At 29.7% G+C, this 11,808-nt stretch overlaps 1 protein-coding gene across 1 annotated transcript in view; it reads right to left on the bottom strand.

Annotated features, from left to right (window-relative positions):
* Nucleotides 1–514: 514 nt before the first annotated feature.
* The window catches only part of LOC100160745 (alpha-tocopherol transfer protein), a 23,026-nt gene continuing 11,732 nt past the window's right edge, over nucleotides 515–11,808 (bottom strand). Inside the window, exons 4-7 of the mRNA XM_001944056.5 lie at nucleotides 9,993–10,245; nucleotides 7,081–7,191; nucleotides 5,214–5,322; nucleotides 515–1,021 (exon numbers count right to left, since the gene is read on the bottom strand). Of these exons, the coding sequence (XP_001944091.1) occupies nucleotides 885–1,021; nucleotides 5,214–5,322; nucleotides 7,081–7,191; nucleotides 9,993–10,245 (610 nt within the window). The 3' untranslated portion in view covers nucleotides 515–884. The remainder of the gene's footprint in view (nucleotides 1,022–5,213; nucleotides 5,323–7,080; nucleotides 7,192–9,992; nucleotides 10,246–11,808) is intronic.

Here is an 11,808-nt window from a genome sequence, read left to right as displayed (position 1 = left end):
AAACATAAAATTTCAGTAACAAATTTCATTTTTCATACTCCTATTCACTTATCTATATAATATGTACCTACCTGTTCCATTATGTAGTCAATGCTATATACATACAGCTAGTTTCCCAATATTTAATTTACCTCATATAATACGATATTTGCGCCGGACGTATATTATTAAGATTTATGTTACAATAACATTGGTATATTATTATAATAATTAGGTGCATATATATATAACGTACTATCGACACTCAATTGATGTGCGGATATGTAATTATAATATTATAATTATGTTACAGTCATTGAATAATGTATGATAAATAATAATATATTAATGTATAATATATGCTATTATATAGAGTGATAGAAACCTGCACGAACGGATAAATCTATACGATAAAAATCCCATAATAATATTAATGGTCCGGTTGGTGACAGACGGATGACTATTGAATTGGCGCAAACCACGGACATTTTCAAAATTAAAACGACATAATAATGTAGGTATTCAATATTCATCAATATTGTTCTTTTGTAATAAACATATTTATTTTATATATATTATATACACATATCGCCATAATTTATAATACTAAGTACAGCGTGTTGTCTAAATACTTGTGCAGTTTGTGTACAGTGTTGCGAACATATAATAAAGTTTTACGTCATTTCCTAGGTTTATAAAAATAATAATAAAAAAAATATTACATTTTACCACAATATCATAGTTATAACTTATAAGTTTTTTTCTAACAAAATAAGTTAGATTAAATACTTATAAATAAGTAATCTTATTTTTACCCGACCCGTGAATATATCGTTATAAATTGTGGTTTTTTTCGTCTTTCGATTATTGTTAAACGTTGCAATTTGTAGTCAAGATTTATTACATCAGTCGATTTCCAACGATTTAAATGAAGTTGATATTGACTTCTTACTCTTTTTCGGCCTCTTTGATTCGTCGCATTTGTATTGATAATCGTTTTCAAACAACGGCTTCATTAATTTCATCCATTCGATAAAGTGAGCTGTAAAATCAAAATTAATTATAATTACATATTAGTGGTTTTTATTTTTAATTTTTCTGCTATTCCATAAAACAAAAATTAAAACAATAAACCGAATAATTCGTATAGGTGCACTATAAATGTTGTCTTGGGTTACTAATTTACTATTATACAGAGTGTGAATTACCTTCTTATTGTAAACTATAGGTCTTTAAAAACCTACATATCTCGAAAAATATTTATAATTCATAGTTTGTTTCTTTGGAAATTATTAAGAGGACGTCACACACTGACACTTATCATCATAGACCTATAAACTATATTAGTTATATAGGTTTTGTGTTATCTCCGTCTAACAAAAATACAACATAGCAAAAACTGTTTTGCGCGGGACAACTTTACTCTCTCTGTCTTTATATTAGAATTATTACCAACATTCCACAACGCACAGGGAATAAGTTTATCTGTGTTGTATAGAGGAGTATATTAAGTACATATATGTAGTAGTATATCTGTGTCATTTTTTTGATAGCACTAACCAATAATTTTTAATAATTAAATGACCTGCGAGCGTGTGACGTCCTCTTAACAACACTTATATGCATATATGTAATGATTTTGTGAAAACAACATCGGTAGGTATTTAATTTTGATTAACAAATGCAGAAACTATTATAACTTAAGATTAGTTTTAAACTCTCAAAGAGAAAATTATAAGTTTTAAACAAAGTAGTAGTGTAGTTACAACAATCTACGTACACAGGATACATTGTATAATTAAACTACTACTCAAACTTAAAACATATTTTTGAATTCTGTTGTCATGACATACGAAACTAGACTGTTAGATCATCAATCTCCTGCAGACAGAATTCTAAAACATGTATACCTATATAGAGTACTGAGTGATGTAGGTCACTGAGTTATAGAGTATACTCAGTTTTCGCGGACACACGGTATACTATAATAATGTGCTAAATAGCTAATGGTATTGATTAATAATAAATAATGAGATAACAGAAAAAAATAGTCTATTAACATGTGTTATGTCTGTATGAATAGTCAATATGTGTGTCATGTAAGACATAGTTTAACATGCAATTTTATATTCAATAAAAGAAATGTTGTATAAGTTATAATAGCTGAATACGTCTAGGGTGTTCATACATAGATACTTCCACCCTCAGTAAAGTTAGATAATACCAATGACTTAGGTACGTATATTGCTGTATTGGAAATACTAATTTCAGTAAGTATATGGTATTGGCGAAGAAATTATGTGTAATTTTAACGTATCTCCGTATAAGCGTACCAAATAGACCCACAGACTCTCTCGTCGTGAAATTTTAATATTTTTTATAATAGGATTTTGGTAAATTACTATTTACTACATACACAAACTCAAGGCAAAAATACTTATAAGTTAGAATATAATTTTCCATTCTGGAATTACAAATTTATAGAGCTCAAGTAATCATATCGTGCGTGTGTGTATAATAACGCAGTTTAAAAACAAATTACTATTATTTATGCATGCTATTCAATTAGCTAGGTATATTTAAATTTTAAAATTGGTACAATGGTATTTGTTAGTTGTTGATAATCTCCAATTAATTATCATGACCCAAAAACAACATGTTGTTCATCTCTGGCTACCGATAACCTATGTGCGAGTATTTATCGGTTAACTATCGACTGCATAGATCATATTATAGCAAATTAAGGGATGTTTTAAATTTTAACCGCCTGACTGTTTGACCCCACCACAGTCCACAAGTTTCTAGGTACCTACTAATAAAAAAAAATGATTTTTACCCAGTGACCTACCCGAAGTTGCTTTTCATATAAAATCGAGAGATGTTTACGTAATATATTTTATTTTGAATTTTTAAATTAAATTAATAAATATAATATATTATAATTCATATTTAAGTTTAATACACTGAAGAAATGGTAATATAGACGTAAAAAAATTATTAAATAGCCTTCGAAACAAATATGTAATCGAGATAATGAAGGTAATCGAGGTAGCCAACAGGCAACAAGTACTTCAAAGTGTATTAAGAAGGAGCCAGGAAGTGGTGGTATAGAGGAGTGTAAAATAATATCTAGTGGCTAGTAGATACCTATATGGACTGGTGGATATAGGGGCATGTACTGCAGGGAGGGAGGATGGACACGGTTGGACACCCAGTGTGGTGTATTATCTCGTATACCTACTTTGTGAGTTTAAGTGCTACAAATCGTCCAAAAACACAAAAATCACGGATGTCCCCCGGTCATGATACGTGAGTTAATATAAAAAAATCTCGTTTACGCGTTGCAGTCGTCTACATGACCTAATTACAGATGTATATACATTAAGGCATTTGTAGCGATACTTATAGACGATATAATGTAAGTAGTATATATTATCTATATAATAATCTCGCACGTTTAAAAAGTGGCAAAACGATGGTGAAAATAAAAATCGGACGCGTTCGCTGGCCGGGTCAAAACTCGCGATTTAACCCGTGCAGCGAGTTAATGATAACATAATATTATAATATTGTAATCGCGATGACACCGACCTACCTACCTACATACACACGTATGTGATAATAATATTATGCACGCGCATGAATACATATTTTTAATATGCCATTATATTCTAATATATACCTACGTATGGAAAGCACGACGATACTCTCCCGCCACAAAATTCCCATACGTCGATATTATGCAACGGCGGTGGACCTTGAGAACAGAGCGTATAATGCGACCTAACCTATATATATAAAAGTTGCGTTCGTACTACCTAGTAATAATAATAATAATAATAATAATAATAATAATAATAATAATAATAATAAGGATAGTATACCTTCGTCCGGACGACTGCGTAAAAAATTATATATTATATTATTTTTGCATAAACATTATTACAATAGGTAGGTACGCCTGCTACATTTGTGTCGTGTGTGCGAATTTTTTTTGTCGTGTGTGTCGTGCACGTAACTAGCTAACCATAAACACATAATATTATTACAGTATAGGTAATATGTATAATGTATATCATACATTCATACGTACTATGTGTAAACAAGTCGGAACCTATATAACTTGGATGGCGACTGACTCTATATAGACGGTGATTCACCAAGCGTGCTCACCCCCATTATTTCTTTCAATAATTAATTTATTCGAAATCTGATTTTTGGAATTTTTGAATATACTTAAAGACCGTATTTTCAAATTCTTGAGATTTTTTGTGCTACTTAATAAATGTCCTCTGGAGATACAAACTTCTATTTTTCAAATGAGAACCAAAGGAAGCTGGTTAGGTTTAAAAACAGAAATTTGTATCTTCACAAAACACTCCTCAAGTAGTACAACAATTCTCTAGAAAATATTTCTCGATTAAAAAATCAGATTTTGAATAGTTACATTATTAAAGGAAAACAGGGGGTGAGGTTGCTTATGGTTATTCATCCTGTAGAAAATTACAAATTACCTATACAGGTGCCGCCGGGTATACGCGATACATCATAAAAATAAAATTATAAATTTATATGTATTTATTCATTATACATTTTACATTTGTGCAGTGTGCACATTATATTATAATTTATATTTGATAGGTAGGTACTCTTTTTTCCGTCAAAAATCAGCTAACACGGAAATAAATAAAAAACATCTTACAGATGATAATATAATATATTATTATATATTTTTATTTTTTATTAGGTTTAAGGCTTCGACGACTGAGGTCATTAGCCTGTAGGTTGGTATAGGGTTGGTACAGTAGGGTTGGAACTGTTGGTACGGTCGGTTAGGAACATGTATATGTGTGGCAAGGTTTTTGCACAATACTGATATATTATATTATATACCAGTCACCATCATATTATATTATAGCTGGCTTTCGTACAATCGCACGAGTCTCGACAGTCGACGATAGGAAAAGGAACATGAAATCACCCTGCATAATTTTATACTCAGCCGCGTATATACACATATGGGTCGTGCAGTTCTCTACCTATACGATTGTTACCTAGCTTTACTATACTTTGGATGGGGAAACGACGTATACCGCTTACACGCATATGTAATATTGTGTGTGTGATGGATACGCGCGGCTGCGTAATATTGTAATGTTGTGACTATTATAATATATGCGGGAATGACATATTGTATATTATATTATTGTGTAGGTATATATTATTATGCGTACCGTGCGTTTTCTCAATGGATTGCGCCAGTCCGCCGTAGTCTTCGAGCAGACACTCTTTCGGCACCGCTCCGTAAATTTTCTCCACGTCTCTTTCCGTGTAGAAGTGCACCTGAAACGAAGCCGCCCGGCGACGATGATTTAATCACGTTTTGTCGTTAAAATAACATTATATGTGTATATATTATAGGCATAAATATAATAATATATATACATATAATAGATCTACCTCGATTCGCGAATAACTTAACATAATTATTTCGTTTTGCATAACGTTATAATATACAGGTGCCTACATGATATCATCGCAGTCGCATACACACAGATCGATTATCTATATTGATCGATAACTCGCCAGTCTCCACACACCATAATATTATAATATAAGAATACATAACACCTAAACATAACGTACATTTTATAAGAAAAATTTCCAAACTATATAGCTCCTATATAATGTAATGAAATGTAAACAAATAATTTTAACGTCTTATTTTTTAAAATTTACCAGCGTAAAATAATATAGGTACATATTACATACAGCTGCTTTTTAACGAAACATCATAGTTTCATAATATATACACGCACAACCGTAATGTACAATAATGTGTAAACGGATGCGGCGACGTCATTGCAATTTCAAATGGGCTAATCATATTTGGTTGTCATATTATTAAGGCCGTCAATATTTCTGCATGTGCCTATAAATCTGTGAGGTGTCGTCGTAGCCGGTATTTCACTCACTCGCGCGATATAAAAATATATTATGTCGATCGGTTCGGCTCATATAATAATGATTAATCGCTCAGTTTAGTCATTACGTTGTATAGCATAATATTATAATATGTTATTAAACACGATTTCTGTCATTTTATAAAAAGCGTACAATATAAATTATATAGTCCGAAAAATTATAAATTATAGAGTTTGGGTAAACCGTATAGGTACCTAATATTATATTTTCGCCGCCAGCCGACTATAGAAGTGGGCTCAAGTGGCCGATGGCAGACACGTGGTTAGATTATGACATATCAGAAATTTAGGAACTGATCTGCAGCGATTACACTGGAAATTGTAATAATGTATACGATTGAATAATACTCCCAGACACCTGTATGATATGATATTACGAATGTATCGCAGGTGTAACTTTATCAAATACGCACACGCGCGGTTAAGACTTGAGATTCAATTTTAAATTTTAAAACAACTAAAACCGCGATGTATTATTTTTGTTCAACTGCATTATTGGCATAGGTATTTTAAAGTTATAACGACCGACGTGAACGACCCGAACGGTATGATATAATATGTATGGTAGTATGGTACGATGTTTACTATAGTGATTATTAGCATTGGAAAGTTGGGCCCAAAGTCACGTTACGACGCGTCAAGTGAAATTTTGAAGGAGCGTATACGAACGATAATTGTTAAAAGTACAAGTGTTTGTTTTAAATATTAATTAATACAACAACAGAAATAAAATTACAAACACATAACAGAATAAACAATAATAGTAAAAGGAAAAAAGTAGATATTAATCGCTCTGACTCTATAGTATTTAAAGTGTATAGATCTAGTAGACAGTACGTGGACCGTGAACTAGTTAAAACTATGCTTAAGAAATGTCGTGAAATAAATAAATATTATAAACCGAGAATTGAATCATTGTAGCCAACCAAATGCAGCGAAAAAATTCCAACAAAAAATGATTATTCGAAATAAAATGTCCGTATAAAAACTAAATATCTTGCAGCGCTTTGTTCAGAAATACAAGTTAAAACGCGAGCCAAAAAAAATGTAATTAATATTTATTTTAACCTGCATATTATACGTAGATATTTTTTTGAATTAATTAATTTGTATTTACCATACTCAGCAGCTCTTTTTTCATGAAAGGTTTCAACAACATCATAATTTTGTCAACAATTGATTGCGTGTTTAGGACATGAATACCCTTCAGACGAACAGGTAATCCTTCCTAGAAAAACAATAATATTCTCAATAATTAACGAAACGTGGTAACAAAAAAATTAATTTTACTTCTAAAACAATTTAAAAAAATATTGATATGGATATGAGTATACACGACACTTAAACAACTAAACAAATTAGTACCTAACTTGCATCTATATTTTATTTTAAATATTATTTTATTAAGATTCAAGTATTTACCTATATTTGAGCAACATATCTTGATATTTTACAATAAGACAAGTATATAAATCAAGTGTTTATCGTAAAAGTAATTTACAGCTTATTGCCAAATATTTGTATACATTTATTAGATTAAGCACAATCGTTATATAATGATAGGTATCTCCTATTAAAGACTTAATATTACATGGTTCATTAAACTACGATATTAAACAAAATAACTAGGTACACCGTGTCGGCCTCTAGGCCAAGGCCGTGCAACAAACGTTTACATATTAGTAATAGAATTATTAATATAATATTATATTATTAAAATCAATAGTAAAAGTTACAAATTAAATTTTTTCCAGAATACAGTTGGGTATTATATGAGAGTATAGGTAGGTGTTCTAAATATGCGAAATGCCATTCTTGCACTTTATGGTTACGCATACCAGCAAAGTAACTGTTGAATAATAATTAATATAAAGTAATTGGTTTTTACTCCGAAATGTATTTTATTCATAGTTGTACTGGACGGAAAAAAATAAGAAAATGTACACAATTAATAAGATATATTCGCCGTTCTCTTTTGCCCAATGTTAAGCACCGAATTCAACACGCATTTTATTTTGTATGGATAGCGATTACTAATTAACAGGTGCTATTAATATACCAGTCATTGCAGATTATATTATATAAGAATTTATTATTTTACCATACATATAAAAAAAAATTGCGAATTTGTATTGCAATAGGTGCACAAAAGAACATACATATTCTAAGCTAGGTTTTTAAGAAATATTTTACTTTACATGAGTATGTTCCTAATATATTTTAACACTGTGTTTTATTGAAAATATTGATATTTAAGCTTTAAGTATAGCTATAATAATTTATGCTATTGCTATATCTATATAGAATAAACGTCGGCCTATCAAGTAAGGAAAATCATGTTCTACGAGTATGTTACTAAACTTCTTGGTCTATGGGTACAAATCAAATATAACTAATAATTAATTTGTAATTAAATTCAATACAAATGTATATACAAATTTACATTTCTGTAAAGCAAGTAAACACGTACGTATAATAAACAACAACACGCTGTTAATTTGCCTTCAATAAACGAAATAATGTAAAAATCAATACATTTTAGAAAAGCAGAAGATTTAGTTGATTGAATATGTTAATGTCAATAATTAGGCACTCAAAATGGAACAATGGTAAGTAGGTAGGTACCTAATAGCGTGCGGGTAAAAAAATATCGTCATAAATATTTGTATAAAATGAACAGTGTTAATACTTATTAGATATCACGGTCGTTATAATGGATGGTTATTGGTTAGACAGTTATTATAGATTCATATATAATATCATCGAAGCGTAAACAATTAATTAAATATCAGGCAAGTACTATGTTTAGTAAAACATTTTTTTGGTTGCTAAATTATAAGTTTAGAATCCTGTAGAGCCTATCCGAGATTTTCAATGTTGTGGTGATACGAAAATAATTTTTACTAAATTTACTCTAGTCTTGATTATAATGTATAGAATTTATTTAATAGGATATGTCAGCGTGCCTACTATATTATGTTTTCCTATATCCAGTCTAAGCACAACAAAGCAAATTTGCTTTTAGAAGAACCAATTCTGTGTTTTTAGCTTTAATATTTAAGTGAAGTAACAGGTGATCAAACTTAAAGGTGAGAATATTATCAATGGCACCTCATTATTATTTGATTTTAATTTAAGATAGAATTATAATTATATATTGTAATAAAAGAATGTATTTTGCTGAACTCAAATTTGCTTGAATCAGAGAGAGAAAACAAATCTAGTTTGCTGTTTGCTGACGTCCACTTAAGATGCGAATTGCGATATAACATCAAATATTAGTTTATTGAATTCTATAGAGTCGAAGCAAACTTTCCGTCATATGTGAAAGACAGTGAAACATTCAGATACAACATTATTTGTTTCAAATAAAAGAGTTGTATTTATAATATTGTATCCAATATACTAGGTGGGTATAAGTGCATCTTTACATTTCTGTATTCTCGTCAACCTTGATCTAATTGTTTGACCCATTCGCAAAACCAGAAAAAAAAGTAAACAACTGCAGTATGACAATCGGACAATTGAACAATAGTAGAAAATAGTATACATTTATTTGAAATGTTTATAGTCTATTTGACTTATACATACCGTTACTCGTTAGTAAATTGGAAAAACGCTAAAACTAAAAACTATACCTAACTTTAACTTTAATATTTTAACCTGTGTTTTGTATTGAAATAATATTGTACACAAACACATGACGTATTATTTTATAATGTGAAAAACCTAATAAAAATATATACGCGTCGTGTATTTTTCCCCCGACTACCTACCAATTACATTTTTTTCAGAACAGGTGGACTTTATAATTAAACTACACACATCTCAGCTGAAGCAGTATTGACGGTATAGTAACTGCGTGTAATGTTATAAATTAATAATTATGAATTTAACGAGGAAAACATATTATTTTTCAACAGAAGGTACAATCTATAGAGAAAAATGTGCATCACGGGATAAAAAATCAAGGTTTACATGATATGACTATAATTTAGGTGGCCGTAATAAATTTGATTGTGTAAATACTTGTATGAACGTGAAGAATTTTCGGAGTGAAGATATGCTCAGTCTTGTGAGATGGCCCAATCGGACACCGCGCATGTCAAATAAGAATATATAGCCAGGACAAGTACCGTCCACCTTGAAGCATGCATCCATTGCCATAATCAACAACTTCACACCGTCATTAAACACATATTTATTGGCCTCGAAAATTCGTAATTTGTGGTAGATAATTTGGTAGTCATTTGGGTTGCGAATTGGCAAACAACCGTAATCTCTGCAAATACAAGTTTTTATAAGTTTATATTAAGACAGTGTACAAATAAATCATTTTATTTCAAAAATTTTAATGTTGTTGTAGCCCTATTTATAATTTTCCAAATGTCTTACCAAGGTTAGGTTTCTAAGTAGAACTGGATAGTTATTGGTTCTACAGTAATTCAGTTTTTGTGGGTGGTAAAATTATAATACAAGTACCCAGTAGGTACCTACTAATGAGTACCAAAACACTTTCATCAGACATTTTTAGTTTTCAATAGAATAAATTTGATAAGAATTGTAATTTTACGTGTAAGTAATTATAGAAACTTTAAACCATCTTACAATTATAATGTATTGTGTTATTTTGAAAATAACGCTTTTAAAATTATTTCAAAATTACAGAAATGCATTGTTATGGCAAGCATATTTTTATAAACCGAAAAAATTAATCAAAAGTATAAGCAGGAATAATTTGGTAAATTGAGTTCCACTTTGAAATTACATATGCTTTTAAATGTAATTGTAATTCCTACTTAAATATAACAAGACAGTATAGGTAACTTATCCAAGGATTATAATGAATTGTGAAGGATGACTACTTTTTACTTTAAATATATAAATAAATAAATTGAATCAAAATAATTATAACAATATACGAATGCGTTTTTATTCGGACTTAAAGAGTTTAAGTTACATAAAATTCACTTACTCGGAGATTTTTTCAGTTACTTATACCTAAATATACCGGCACACCGTGATTGTGTTTTTTGCAGGGATGGAAAACGTTTTTAATTTTTTCGTTTTCGTTTTTGTTTATTGATTTGAAAAATATGGTTTTAGTTTATCGTTTTTGAACGTTTTTGATTAATGTTTATAAAAACGTTGTTTTTCTATATTGTTTTTGACTAACGTTTTTAAAAACGTTATTTTTCCATATTGTTTTTGATTAACGTTTTTAAAAATGTTTTTTTCCTATTGTTTCCAAATAACGTTTTTGGTAATATATTTTAGATTCTGAGTGGAACGATGAATGTATTGATTTTACAATGATGTGTGTTTTTTTATTTTTTTTTTATTTTTGTGTCTGTCATCACGTTTTAGGACAGTAAAAGTGCTTGGATTTTCTTCAACAGTACCTTTTCTGATAGGAAAGTGAATCTAGTTGGTACTTTGGGGGGTCAAAAGTAAAATTTTTCCAATAGTTTTCAAAAGCGCCGTGAAAAACAAAAGAAAAATTAAGGAAGGAAAAACGGGAATTTTTACGCAAAATCTGTTTTGGAGAAAATCGATTTTGGTTTTTGGTGTAACTTTAAAAAAAATGACCGTAGATAAATGAAATTTTGACTGAATGTTTATCGTAGCATTTTCTATACACCATAACATTTTCAAAATATTTTGATTTATTTTGAGCTCTTTATGGACATTTTCATTTTCCATTTTTTTTTTGTTTTTTTTCTAAAAATATCAATAAAATTTTATTTGTTGGATAAAAAAGCTTGAAAATTTAATAGAAGGCTCCTAGTATATTGTTTCAAAGGCAGATGAAAAATATTAAAATCGTTAGTCACAGTTTTTTTTT

This window comes from Acyrthosiphon pisum, chromosome A2 (assembly GCF_005508785.2).
Source record: "Acyrthosiphon pisum isolate AL4f chromosome A2, pea_aphid_22Mar2018_4r6ur, whole genome shotgun sequence".
Taxonomy (NCBI): Eukaryota; Metazoa; Arthropoda; class Insecta; order Hemiptera; family Aphididae; genus Acyrthosiphon; species Acyrthosiphon pisum.
Note: the sequence above shows the minus strand (reverse complement) of the source record. Positions and strands in the feature narration are given on the sequence as shown.